General features: G+C 34.1%; 2 protein-coding genes across 2 annotated transcripts; one reads left to right on the top strand and one right to left on the bottom strand.

Moving 5' to 3' along the window:
- Positions 1-11,218: 11,218 nt before the first annotated feature.
- LOC120081026 lies at positions 11,219-11,833 on the bottom strand. Its single transcript, XM_039035706.1, has one exon. The coding sequence runs from the start codon at positions 11,831-11,833 to the stop codon at positions 11,219-11,221; it is 615 nt and encodes a 204-aa protein (XP_038891634.1).
- A 1,985-nt stretch (positions 11,834-13,818) lies between these two features.
- Positions 13,819-14,732, top strand: LOC120081176 (17.6 kDa class I heat shock protein 3-like). Its single transcript, XM_039035867.1, has 2 exons — positions 13,819-14,438; positions 14,590-14,732. The coding sequence occupies exon 1, from the start codon at positions 13,937-13,939 to the stop codon at positions 14,414-14,416; it is 480 nt and encodes a 159-aa protein (XP_038891795.1). The 5' UTR covers positions 13,819-13,936; the 3' UTR covers positions 14,417-14,438; positions 14,590-14,732.
- The last annotated feature ends 41 nt before the right edge of the window (positions 14,733-14,773 follow it).

The following is a 14,773-nucleotide window of genomic DNA, read 5'->3' as shown; positions in this document are numbered from 1 at the left end:
AACTTAAGATGGTAGAATGACGAACAACTTGAGTTTGCGAAGAAAAAACTTATGAATCAAATCAGCAGATCTGGACTAGAAACAAAAAACTACAAATGTACCAAATGCAACATAAATATGTTGCCAAATGAAACAAATTATTTTTATCAATGATTTAAAAAATCAAGTCAAATTTTGAAAACTAAAAAAAGTAGTTTTTTACATCTTTTTTCTTTCTTTTTTTTTTTTTTTTAGAATTTGGCTAAGAATTCAAGCATTGTACTTAAGAAAGATGCAAAGCATTATAAGAGATGAAGAGGAAATATACTTAATTTTCACAAATAAAAAAAATAAAAACGAAATAGTTACCAAATGGAGCTTAAACAATTAGCTCTGATACACTCATGATATAACCATGATTGCAGGAAAACAATATTGCCTTTGTAACAATTTTTTAAAATCCTATTTATCATCGTGGTCAAGATTCTATCAAGAAATTCTAAAAAGTTGAAGGTTGATAGTTTGAATGGACTAGTGAAAAAAGTTAAAATTTTTGTTTTAAACTGATATCAATCTTGATTGAGATGCATACTTCATTTGAATGTTCTATTAGAGTTGAATTTTTTTTCATTTAGTTCCTATAGTTTCTATAATAATCTCCACTTCAAACTAATTTCTATCTCTAACTTGGTATTAATTCTGGATATCAAGTTCAAATTATATAAGTTGAGTTAGTTGTTCATAGTTTTTAGTCTTGAACTATATGTGGAGACATACAAGAATCAATGTTCAAGATACATCCTAAAGTGTCTATAGTATAGGGATAAGGTTGGATACCTTATCTTGGTGACATTATGGATGCGACTACCTTTGTATTTGATATAAACACAATGATCTAATGCATTCTTATAAGTGACATACAAGTGGGGATATCCTATGCAATGAGTTTGCATAAGATCAGACTATGAAATAGTAAGCACTAGATGTAACACCGTTGACTAGTTAGGTTTCTATTTCAATAGGATGACTTATGCAACTTAGTCTTAATCCTGAGTGTATTGTGAACTCCTGTTCACGAGAGATTGTCCTATGATTTGTATGGATGAGAGTGACCAGTTTTTTGACTCAATAAGCCTACCATTTTGGGGACAAGACCGAATCAGAAGCTAGGAACATAATAATACAAGATGGAATTCACTCTTTCCCGACTTTAGGGTAAGTAGATGAGTGTTTTCTCTTAAGTGGTGTCTCTGGGACTTGAATAAAGGGCCCTACCCTCTCACTGGCCCGAGAAGGGTTTTTATTTAATGGTTGGACTATAAATAGGTTGTTCATTAGAGGAGCACTAGTACTTAAGGATATAGAGGAACCTAAGGTAAAATGGTAATTAGATCCGATTGGTATTATGAACACTCGTGAAGGACTAACTTGTTGTTTTTGGTCTATAGCCGTGGACACAGTGAGCATAGTGCAGCTGTGGGTCTTTAGTGGAGTGTACTCACAATTAACGAATATTGATTAATTTGGTCAATGAGTTTAACCAACTAATCTCATATCATTGGAGCTTCTGATCTGTAAGTCCATAAAGTCCCATTGTTAGCTCACTAAAGGATATTAATGAGAAATGATTTGAATTGTTCAAATCAATTGAGGAAATTGTATATTAATATGATTAATATATAATTTATTATAGATGTAATCTATAACTCAAAATTATGTAAGAGAAATATATTTGAATGAGATTCAAATATTAGATTTATGTGAATTGGATTCCTAAAGAGATGTATACATATATATGTGTGATATCTGTATGTTAATTAACTCTATATTAGATATGATTTAACACAATTACTTGTATGGTAAATTAATTGATTAAGAAATGATAGAGAGGTGGAAGTATATAAACATGTGATGTTTATATATTAATTAATTAATTATATATTAAATTACATTTAATATTTAATTATTTAATTAATGTGCTAATTAATTAAATAAGGTGTTATTTAATTAAATGACATAAAAAGTAAAAAGGAAATTAGTTAGATAAAGGGCAAACCCTTCCCCATATATAATCATCTTATTAGCCCATTTAGGGCAAGAATTGATTCGATGAAATCAAAACCCTAGCCTCCACAAATTAATTCTTCTCTATACTCCCTCTACAATCTCTCTACCTCTTCCTTTTCCTCTTCCAAGGGTTGGAGACCACTCATCCAACTCTTGGAATTCCTAGAGAATAACAAGGCATTCTTCTGGTAGTGTTGGTGATCGTTGAGAATACGTTCGTGTAGAGACCAAGAGGAATTTTGAGAGGCTCGGGAGTCTACAAAAGTAAGAACCATTCTTCCCTTTTGCTATTCCTTCATAAAGCATACTGTAAAATTTAATGTATGTTGTTTATCCTATTACTATTCTGCTTAGTTACTGTTATTTTATTTCTTTAAAATGGAAAAACCGAATGCAAGGTGATCCTTATGCTTTCGCTCGAGATTCGATTCCATTCAATTGGTATCAGAGCCAATTTTTTTGCATTTTATTTTTCACATTTTGGAAACAAAATCAGTTTAGAAAGGTGGGATTTAAATCTGCATTTTGAATGAAAGGTTTGCAAAATTGGATGTTTACATTTTTTTGGCACTTAGTTTATATTTTAATGAGATTAAAATGTAAGGGCCTGTTATTTTTGGCATTTATATTTTTCTATCGAGTCCGTAAGTCCGTGTCGATTGATGAGCAAGTGCTGTTGAAGAGATCGGTGAAAGACGGAGCCAAAATGGAGTTGAAACAAGACGGATTTGAAGCTTGTGGTCAAGGTGCCGACCTAAGCACCACAGTGCTATGGTCGACGCTATGACTTTTCAAGTGCCTTGCCGTGGTGCCTTGCTGCAGCACTCTAGATGGGAAAAATCCTGATGAAGGCGTAGATCATTTGCGATTTTGCCCTAGTTTTGTTTATTTTAATTAATTAGGATAATATAAGATAGTTATATTAATTTAAATAATTTTAGGGTGCAAAAGTTTGATCTAATTTTTGCTATTTAATTTATTATGCATTTGATATATGTTTAAATTAATGTTTGAATTTATATTACATAATGTATGTCATATAGATTCAAAGCCCCACCTTAGGATAAACATATTCATGCATTATGATTAAATTTAAGTATTATATTTTATGGATGCATAATTTTACTTGCATGCCCATACATCATAATATAAGTGTTGCATTATTTTGATGTATGATTTATTAAACATGTTCATGCATCATACAAAGTTATAAATGTTATAATGTATGATGGAATGATGAATATGTATGTTTATTTTTCGTGGATAGAAAATACTGATGTTATATTTTTCCAATGAAAATGAACCTTGCATTGAGCATGGCATCACTTAGATAAATATAAGTGTTATATTTTATTGACGTCATTAGATGCAAACTATAGGTTTTAATACGACAATAAAATATAAGTATTATATGTTTAATGAGATAGATTAAAATATATAATCAAGAGTTGCATACAAACATGGGTCCAAATTAATTTTAAATTGTTTAAAATTAAATCACCTATACCTATATTGGAAGTATTTTTTAATGAGATTAGAAATAGGTTAATCTTTTAATTTGTTTTTAATATGATTAAAATGAATTCCATTAAATTATTAAATTTATAAAATAATTTCCCCTAAAGAACCTTTGTCTAAGGAACGTTCTATCTAAGTAGAGGTATTCAAGCTGACGAAAACAGAACACCTCCACTTAGGAATCGACCAGGAAGGTGAATTGGGCAAAAATTTTATAAGCATGTAATAGGTGATTGATTTTATTAAACAGTTTAATAAATGAAATCAAGTATTGTTAAAGTAATCAATATAAATGTTATATTGAGCAAATTAAGGACTTAGATAGATTCATTAGCTGGAGTTTAACTAAATATAATAAAACCCTAAAAGAGTAAAATACTTTAGTGGGAGAAAAATGGTATATGAGATATATCAATTCTTAGCTCTCATGTCCCTAAGAGTTCAAACCGTGAGATCCATGCTCGGCTTCATGTTGTCTTGAGCATGGTCTACCTTCGGAAAGTGTTTGCATAGGTCAATACCAAGGTGAATAGGGAAAGTATTCATAGTAAGTGGGAGAATGATGTGTGTCAATGTATCCTATGGTCTCCTTCATTAGGTTGCACGGTGAGAGTATTATGGTCCACCTGTGTGTCATCCTAGAGTGACCATCCCTTCGGAGGGCCTGATCATAGGATTGGAACAACGTAAACATTAGTAATGGATAGGGTGTCTTAAATTGATCTTCAATAGTTGTCTTTCTCTTCGGTAGTCTGTTAAAGCGTACCTCTGGGATTCGAAAATGGTAGGGTCACACTTATGAGATGAATTAAGCTAGTTAATGAATGGTTGACCGAACAACGACAACTATAGGTTTAGAAGTTATTCTGGTTAGTAATTAGCTAAGATTGTCTCAATTCAAGGGAGGGGTAACTGACTACCCTTTGGTGGTTGTTACCCTAAACATCTGAAGTATCGTTGTAAAAACTAAATCAACAGTTTATTTAGGGTTATTTGATTACTTGTTTTTGCTAAATTGATTGGATGCTTGTTTTTTAAAGGGTTAAGACAAATATAACTAATATGATCAATTATTCATTATTCGTTTCAGCGTGTCTTCCACAATCATTTCCTTGCTTAAGAACAAAAAATTAATTGAAGAAAATTATGCGACGTGGAAATTTAACTTGAATACGATTTTAGTTATAGATGATCTATGGTTCGATTAACAGAGGAGTGTCCTTCAATCCTCGCTTGCAACGCATCTTAAGCAATAAAGGATGCTTATGACCACTGGGTGAAGGCCAATAACAAGGCCCCAGTCCACATCTTAGCAAGTTGATCTGACGTTCTTATCAAGAAACACGAGACCAATAGAAGGAGAGGTAAATGTTGCCCATTCCAAGAAGTTCCACAAGGGTTCATCCTCTGGAACTAAGTCTATTCCATTATTTTCTGGTTATAAGAAGATCCAGAAAAAGAAAGGAGAGAAGGGGATGACTCCTACTATTGGGAAAGGCAAGGGCATGGCTAAGGTGGCTGACAAGGGCCAATGCTTTCACTGCAATGTGGATGGTCACTGGAAATGTAATTTCCCCAAGTACCTCACCGAGAAGAAGAAAGAGAAGGAAGGTAAGTATGATTTACTGGTCCTAGAAACTTGTTTAGTAGAATATAAGCATAATGGTTGGATACTTGATTCGGGAGCCAGTAATTACATTTGTTCTTACCTTTGTAGACTTTTGAGCCTTTCGAGGAGAGTGAAATGATGCTCAAGGTTGGAACGGGAGATGCCATTTTAGCTTGTGTAGTGGGAGCTGCTTAGTTGTTTTTTTGGAAATAGATACTTGTTTTTGAAAAACTAATATATAGTTCCTAAAATTAAGAGGAACCTTGTTCTTTTTCTTGTTTAGTTAAACAATCATATTCTGTTTCGTTTTTAATTAATGAAGCGTTCATTATGAAAAATGGTGTCACGATTTGTTCAGCTAAATTAGAAGACAACTTATATGTGTTAAGACCAACTGAATAAAAAATACTTTTGAATCATGAGATATTTAAAACTACGAATATTCAAACTAAAAGGCAAAGAATTTCTCCAAGTAACAATAATATCTATCTTTGGCATTTGAAATTAGGTCACATAAATTTCAATAGAATTGGGAGACTAGTAAGGAATGGACTTCTAAGTGAGTTAGTGAACAAACTTTAATTATAGAGGACCTTTGAGTGGAAGTGGATCATCCAAACTCCATTGTGAATGAACACATACATTTACAGTCATACAGAACAGATTATACATTATAAACTAAATTACAACATGTTTCTTGAAATAAAAACAAAAAGATAAAAAAAACTATACCTTTGAAGAACCTTTCTTCAAGTATATCCCTCGATCAAACACAAACGCAACGAGTAAGACGATCTCCCTCGAACGGCAATGAGCAGTAACTTGATCCTCGAACAAACCAAACACAACCACAAGATTACCTTGGTATTCTCGGTGTGAGAATTCAGGAGTGGTGGACTCTGGCTTATTTTGGTTTTGAGGGAAGATTTAGAGTCGAGGAAGAGATACAATCGAGTAAACGATAACACGGTCGTGTAGAAGATGAAGTCTATCGCATAGACTAGATACTCAATCATTTAGATAAGAAAGCTATCATATAGTCTCTGAATCTATCATGTAGTAACTCAATTGCTAGTAATGTGAGACCTGTGAAATTTTGAAATCAAATTTCATTTTATCCCAAAATTGCCATAAAACCGTGCAACTACCCACTAAGGGTGGTTATTGTGAAAAAGATTTTTAATTATCAAATAATTAAAAAATATAAATAAATATGATAACTAACTTATCATATTATATTTATAACCTATAGTTTTAATATTGCATCATATACAATATATAAACCATAATTATTTTTCTTTATTTTATGACATTTAATATAAATCACATTTATATTAAATTTAATAACTATGAATCTAATTCATAGAAATTATATTTGAACCATATTCAAATATTAGTTTCTCTAGTCAAACAATAATGTATCAAATACATTATATCAATTATATCATATATAATTGAATTAATTTAATTATATCATATATAATCAAATTCCCTCTTTTTAATTTGAACATTTCAAATTAATCCCAAAATCTTATTCTCAACTTGAATCCATTGAGCTTCCAAGAGGACCTTATGGACCTGTAGCTTGAAGCTCCAACGGTACGTGAATAACTAACTAAACTCTTTAATCACATTATCCACCATCCATTAGCTGTCGAACACTCCACTAAAGATCGATAGCTGCACGCTACGCACTACATATATATTTTTGTGTCCATTGGATATAACCAATCAACAGTACGATGACCCTTCACAAATCACTCGTAAATACAATTGGGTCAAATTACCATTTTGCCCCTATAGTTACATCTAACTCCTTAAGTACTACTGATTCTTCTAATGAATAATAGATCATAGTCCCACTATGACTAAACCCCTCTCCGGCCAAGAAAGGGTGTGACGTCACATTGTTCAAGACCCGAAATCAACTTTTAAGGGAGAAATTTATCTACTTACCCTTGCTTCGGGGAGGAGTGAATTTCATCTTGTGTACCTGAGTTCTTAGCTCCTCAATCAGACGAATCTCCAAAATGGTAGGCTTGTTGACTTGGCGATTTGGCCACTCTCACCCATGCAAATCAAATGACTGCTCTCATAGGCAGGAATTCACAACTCGCCAAGATTAAGGTCATGTTACCTATGGTCATCCTAGTGAAATGAAAGTCTCAATTATGAACGGTGTTATATAACGAGACTAAACATTTTGTGGTCCGATCTTATACAAACTCCTTTGTATAGAATATCCTTGCTCACATGTTTAATACACGAATGATTAGAATCAGATCATTTGTAGCACTTTACAATATTTATAACACCTACAACGCGGGCCATACTCATAGTGTCACTAGGATAAGGTATCCAGCCTTATCCATATACTACAGACCATTTAGGTTAACACTTAAAGCATCTTATATGTCTCCACATACATGTTTAAGTTACAACGATAACCATGGATCTTAGTTTATTGGTTTGTGGTTAATGCAATTAAAGTATCAAATATTTCATAAACTGAAGTGAATAAAATATCATATATTATAAATCACAAAATGTTTGTTCATATAAGTGTTTACAAACTATAGGACCCTATGAGATTTAGGGCATCAACCCTAACAATCTTCCACTTGTCTTAAAGATAGTGGGGTGTACAAGATAATTGTTAGGTTTTTAATGAATGTATATTTTCTATGTTAATTCCCCCAAATTTGTGTTGATTATTTGCTTTAATTGCCTTAATTGCAAATTTTGTAGGATTAAACGATCCCTAAAGAATGTTGGAGTCATTACAAGAAAATTGTGTTAAAATGATAAATAGCATCGAATAAAGACTATCGAGTATTCAACCATCTTTCATCGAGCCATCGAGTTTTGTCTAATTCATTTTCCATTGAATTAAAGCAATTAAGTAAAGAACATCCCGAGTATCGAGGATCAAGTATTGACCACCGAGTGTCAAAGAGCGAGTATTAAACTATTAAAACACGATGCATTCATTCTTCTTTCTGGATTTTGACGCAATTCATCTTCGCTTTCGCGACGTTTTTCTGCTAGTATAAATGAGTTCAGTTCTTCAGTAGAGACAGAGAGAGAGATATCATTTTTGTAGAAAATCCATCATTCTCTTGAGAGAAAAAACTTAGAAGAAGAAAAACCCATTTTTTTAAAGAGAGATTTTGATTTCCAAGAGCGATTCTTGTAATTTTCAATGAGATTGAGTCGATTTGTACTCAAACTTGTATCAATATGCAACTATCAATGGAATGCTTAAAGAACTTCAACCTCCATGAGTAGGTAAGTCTTTTCCTTGGGGTACTATGTAATTAGGCATTTTTTTGAGACTTTTCTTGAATTTTCTTTCATGTAATTACTCTCTTTTGAATGTTCTTGCTGAGATTTAGAATAAAATTGATTAAGATTGAATTGACGAATCAAGATTAATCAATTTTTGTATGCAAAAATTACATGGTTCTATAACAAAATTGTAACGGTAGTTGCAAGAATTAGTAGTCTTGATAGAAAATGTAGACTTCGTTTCCTCTTTTCTTTAAAGAATTTATTAATTTAGAACATTCATGTAATCAATCTTGAATTTTCAGTCTTTTGATTTCAAGATTGGAGTAGTTAAGAAAACCTATGAGTTCAATGCAATTTAGAGATTAGTTATGAAACATCTTTAGGAAGTAATTAAGACCTAGATTAGAGTTAATTGTGAAATTAGCAAATTAGGGCATTAGGAATTTATTCTTAATGAACTTTTGAATAAACTACTTGCATGATTTCTTATTAAGTCAATGATTGAATTGCCTAGTTATATAAAATCCCCAAGATTTCATTTCCACTGAATTTTATATCACAATCTCTTCCTTATTTCTCTCATCAATAAATTTCTTATATCAATTCTTGTCTTTTGCTTAGTTAGTTTCTTTTAGTTCTTAAAACAAACAAATCCCTATTTAATCTTTTGCATTTAGGAATTTAAATAGCCAATTATTTGTGGTTCTCTTGGGATTGACCTCTTACTTCCACTATTACTACGTGTTAATTCTAGTTGTAGTTAGAGTTTAAATAAATTTCATTTGTTTTAGGTAGATAAAATTAACGACACCTACTTTACGCCGAACAATAATCAAATTACAAGTACACAAAACAATAAACTAGGGCACAAGCGTCCAGTACAAAATCTCCTACTGGCCCTAGTCCAACCGTGGTCTGTTCTATAGACTCATACTCTGTAGATGACTCTCAAACACTATAGCCATGAGCGCCTTCGTAAACGGATCAACAACGTTGTGTTCCGAAGCTATGTTCATGACAATCACGTCCCTTCAATGCACAATCTCTTGAATGAGATGTATTTTCGCTCAATGTGCTTGTCGCGCTTATGACTCTGAGGCTCACGGGAATTCGCCATAGCAACACTATTATCACAATAAAGGGTGATAGGCCTAGACATGTCTAGAACAACTTCCAGATCAGTCAGGAATTCCCTGAGCCAAACGGCTTCCTTAGCAGCTTTACAAGCCGCTACATACTCGACCTCCATGGTGGAGTCCGCGATGCACCCCTACTTGGTGCTTCGCCATACTACAGCCCCTTCGTTAAGAGTGAAGACTGATCCTACAGTGGATTTCCTAGAATCTCTATCAGTCTGAAAATCAGAGTCCGTGTATCCTATAAGGATCAAATCCTTATAATCATATCCAAGCATGTAGTTCCTTGTTCTTTGAAGATACTTGAGGATATTCTTAATGGCTGTTCAATGACTAGGTCCTGGATTAGACTGATATCTACTAACTATCCCCACGGTATAGTAAATGTCAAGTCTAGTACATAACATCGCATACATCAAATTGCCTACAGCAGATGCATAGGGGACCTGTCTCATTTTCTCAACCTCTTGAGGTATCTTAGACACTGTTCCTTAGACAAAGTAACTTAATGCCTTAAAGGCAATAGGCCCCTCTTGAAATTCTGCATACTTGATCAACATCTTGTTAATGTACGATGCTAGAGACAGTGCTAGCATTTTGTTCTTTTGATCCCGAAAGATATGAATCCCAAGAAATAACTGAGCCTCTCCCAAATCTTTCATTTGGAATTGGGTCGCTAGCCAGTTTTTAACTGAAGTAAAAAAGCCTACGCCATTCCCAACGAGTAGGATATCATCTACGTATAACACTAGAAAAACTATTGAACTGTTGATGATTTTCTTGTAGACACAAGGCTCATCAATATTTTAGTTAAAGCCATAAGATTTGACCGCAGTATCAAATCTTATGCTTCAAGATTGAGATGCTTGTTGTAGTCCATAAATGGACCGATTTAGCTTGCAAACCTTTTGCTCTTGATCTTGGGCGATGAATCCCTCAGGTTGCACCATATAAATGGTCTTCTCAAGATTGCCATTCAGAAAAGTAGTCTTGACATCCATTTTCCATAGCTCATAGTCATAATATGAGGCAATGGATAGGAGGATGTGGATAGACTTCAGCATGGCAACAGGCGAGAAAGTCTCCTCATAGTCGACTCCCTTTACCTGGGTATAACCCTTTGCCACAAGTCTAGCCTTGAAGGTTTGTATCTTCCCATCAACACCCCATTTCCTAGTACATCCAATTACAACCTATAGGTTTAACCCCATCTGGTTGATCTACAAGTTCTCAAATTGAGTTGAAGTACATAGACTCCATTTCGAGATCCATGGCTTTGACCCATTCATCTCTGTCAACATCCTCTATTACCATCTTGTAAGACAACGGATCCTCAACTTGGCCATCAGCTACCATAGCTAGGATATCAATTAATTCCATATAGCGAATAGGTGGGTTCGCAAACCTCCCATTACGTCAAGGTTCCTTTAACACATGAGGTGTATTTGAATCACATCGAATGGGAGCATGACCACCATAATATACGAGGCATAGCTACCTTGCTCTTTCGAGTGTTAACGTTCACTGCTATTGATGATAGGATCTCGTACTTCCACACCTAAATCTAAATAACTCAAATTTATAACTATGTTAATGTTAAACTAAAGATAAAGTTAAGTTAAGGAACATCTACCTGAAATGCTTGGGAAAATCCATGGAGCGAGTCCTTCACAACATAATTTTTATTTCCCCTCACACTCTCCTTGTATAAACCAACTTTGTCGTCCAGTGCGGTCTTCAGGGCGTCGAGTGTCCTCTGCCAAATAATTGTACCCCAATCAAGATTGTTGTAGTAATCTATGTCTTCAACGTCATCAAATAGAGTACCATCGACAACATTCTTTTGCTTGTTTTTACCTATCATTGCAACCTCTGTGTAATATACTAGGGTAATTTTCACAGCATCATTGTCATTTTCAAATACCAATTTTTTGTATTCTTCTTCAAGTAAATTTAAGTGGAATGCGTCTAAGATCGACCGATTACCAAAGTACCTCGTAAAAAGCTCTTGTGAGGACTTCTCACTCCTTACAACTTGCGTAGGAAACCGCCACAAACCAGTGATCAATAAAAAATCGTCCTTCGAAAATGTGACGACCTTTCCTCTGAAAAAGAAACTAATCGAGTCCACTCCTGACTTCTTCACTTCCCTCAATAACATATGGTGGATTAGTGGGATGTTGAATCCAAGTTCAATGTCTACAAAGCGACCAAAAACTGTTTTCTTGAACATCTCTAATTACCGTCTGGTAAGCTTCTGCTTTACAATCTTGTTGGCATTGGCAATGTGGGCCAGTCAAGTTACTTGCCCAGGAAACCTATCAACTTCACGAATTTTCAAATATTTTGATATCTTAAATTACTCATGCATTGTATGAACATTAAATTTACCAGTTAATAGGTGCGTACTAAAAAATCACTAATAAAACATAAGATTAAAGTATCACTCTTGCCCATCTCGCTTTTGCTCAAATCGCTCTATCCCATCTCGCTTTCGCCCGTCTCGCTCTAGCCCATCTTACTCTCGCAAAACTTGTCCACTACCTTGTCTGACTCTAACTATATCTTCTTCATCCCTAACCAATGCAGAATACATCGAAACCCAAAATAAAAAACAGACGCGATCGATTAAACCCCGAAACCAGTTATGAACGTGACAATCGATCAAACGAGACCAACCTAAACAGATGCAACACAATATGGAAGACAAAAATTAAATTCACTTACCCAGTAGATAACTTCGATTACGGCAGTAGAGAACTTCGATTACGGCAAGACGATGGTTTTGTAGAGCGAGGTTGAACGACACTTGCACGATAATTTTGAGTGGAGTGGGACGACCGTTGAGTTTGAGTGCACTCGTATAGACTAGAGAAACATTTTTGTAATCTCATATCGTGATGACGTAAGCAGAGGGTCAATTGACATTATTTTTTTAAAATGGGTCATTTGACATTTTGGACCCAAAAATTGGGTCACCTATACAAAATTTCCCTAAATTACTTGCTACCAAAAAATTTGTTAATTTGTTTAATTAGGCTCACAATAGTAAAAAGTTTTAATTAGTTTGATTAGATCCTATTCACTCATTTAGAGGTGTTATACGGTGAAAGAAGAAAGAGAGAAGAATGGGAGTCATAAATAAAGATTATTGGAAATTATGAGAGAGAGGAGAGAGATAATGTAATTATTAGAAAATTGCAATCTTTTTTCTAAATATTCTTTTAAAAGTACCACATTTTCATAAATATTTTAAAAAATTAAAATATAATTTCAATTTTACCCTCCAACTAGTAATATTAGAAATGTATATATTTAACAATATTTTAGAATGAAGAACAAGTGGCAAAAGCAAAGAGAACAAAATTAAACCATTGATGCTAAGAATCTTAGGCCCCATTTCATAACTTAATTGAAAGAAAAACAAAACTAACATCTTAAATCACATTTGATTCCATAATAATATCATACATTGCAGAAGACACGTAAATTAGAAAATCCAATTTAGAGAATTTATTTAACACCCATTGATACAAGTTGACACGAACATGGGCAGTTGCAGAAGGAAGAACAATAATGTGTAACCAGAAATGTCAATTGACTTGATCTCAGACTTTTTCTCTTCCATTTTAGTTGAAAGTCAGAGTGTAAAGTGATTAAGGAAGAATGTAAGTTTTGTTTGTTGAATATTGATGAGATGGGATTGAAGCACTCTCGTCATTTATATAGGATGGATCATATAAATTTCAGATGTTTACAGGCTTTTTTGGTCATTTCCTTTATTCCCTTTTTGACTTTTCCAAATGTGAGCATATTACCTTCCTTTCCTAACCTTCTCCAACCTCGTGGATTAATTTGATTTTTTATTCTAATTTCAAAATTGACTGTTGAAATGGGTTAAACCGTCCAAAATTAACACTAAAACCCTCCTTTTGTAAAAATTACATGTAAAAATATTTATGATATATATGACCAAAAAGAGGATTTTTTTTTATATAAAAATATTTCTTTTATTTAATTTGGATGAAAGAAAGCCCAATTGAAAGGCCCAAGAAAATGGTATGACTGAACCCCAATTGAAGAGTCCAAATGGGTCGAGAACATGGTAGAAGAAGCTCGTGGAATCGTCTTCTTCGCCAAGAATAAACCAGAAGCAACTTTTTCTTTCCAGAAATTTCTAAAATATGTTCTCTGCCCACTTATTTAAATGTTTCAACTCCCCACTAGGAAGCCATCCTTGGGAGTTAGCAGCAAACAATACACCATTTCAAGCAAACTTTGTCAATTAAATCCATTTCTTCTCTCTTGTTATCCTCTGCTTTGAACTTGAACGACCATGGCTCTGATTCCAAGCATTTTCGGTGGCCGCCGGAGCAACGTCTTCGACCCCTTTTCATTGGACGTTTGGGATCCCTTCGAAGGATTCCCATTTTCAAGCTCATTGGCCAACCTCCCTTCCTCTGCTCGTGAGACCTCTGCTTTTGCCAACACTCGCATCGACTGGAAAGAAACCCCAGAAGCCCACATCTTCAAGGCCGATCTTCCTGGAATCAAAAAGGAAGAAGTCAAAGTTGAAGTGGAAGAGGGCCAAGTGCTGCAAATCAGTGGGGAGAGAAGCAAAGAGCAAGAGGAGAAGAACGACAAATGGCATAGAATCGAACGAAGCAGTGGGAAGTTCTCGAGGAGATTCAGGCTGCCGGAGAATGCTAAAGTTGAGGAGGTGAAGGCCAACATGGAGAATGGAGTGCTGACTGTGACAGTGCCCAAAATGGTGGAGAAGAAGCCAGAAATCAAGTCGATCGACATCTCTGGCTAGACATCACCACGTTGTTCTTTCTGAGTTCTGCACTCTGCTTTCTGCTTATCTTTGTTAAATAAATGGTGGAATAATGAGTTTTATTGGTATATTTTGCAATGTTTATAATTTTGTATACATGAAAAGTCTTTGACTGTATTTTATGAGAATGAATATAATCTAACGTTGTTTCTTAAGTTTCTGTTCTTCCTCCAACATATTACTCAGCAAATGTTTCATCAAATTACAGTTAGCTCCATGTTTCGATTACAAATTGGAGAATTATACGTTACATATGAATTACTTTCTTCTATCAAAGTTGAGATTTTTGCTAATTGAATAAATTAGGACCAAATTGAAAAGCAAATTGGTAAGATA

The sequence above is a fragment of the Benincasa hispida genome, chromosome 7 (assembly GCF_009727055.1).
Source record: "Benincasa hispida cultivar B227 chromosome 7, ASM972705v1, whole genome shotgun sequence".
NCBI classification, from domain to species: Eukaryota; Viridiplantae; Streptophyta; class Magnoliopsida; order Cucurbitales; family Cucurbitaceae; genus Benincasa; species Benincasa hispida.
This window is presented reverse-complemented; position numbering and strand designations above follow the sequence as displayed.

Excerpts from the sequence above, each read along its gene's own strand:
- LOC120081026 (XM_039035706.1), bottom strand. The coding sequence starts at position 11,833 with ATGTTCAAGAAAACAGTTTTTGGTCGCTTTGTAGACATTGAACTTGGA.
- LOC120081176 (XM_039035867.1), top strand. The coding sequence starts at position 13,937 with ATGGCTCTGATTCCAAGCATTTTCGGTGGCCGCCGGAGCAACGTCTTC.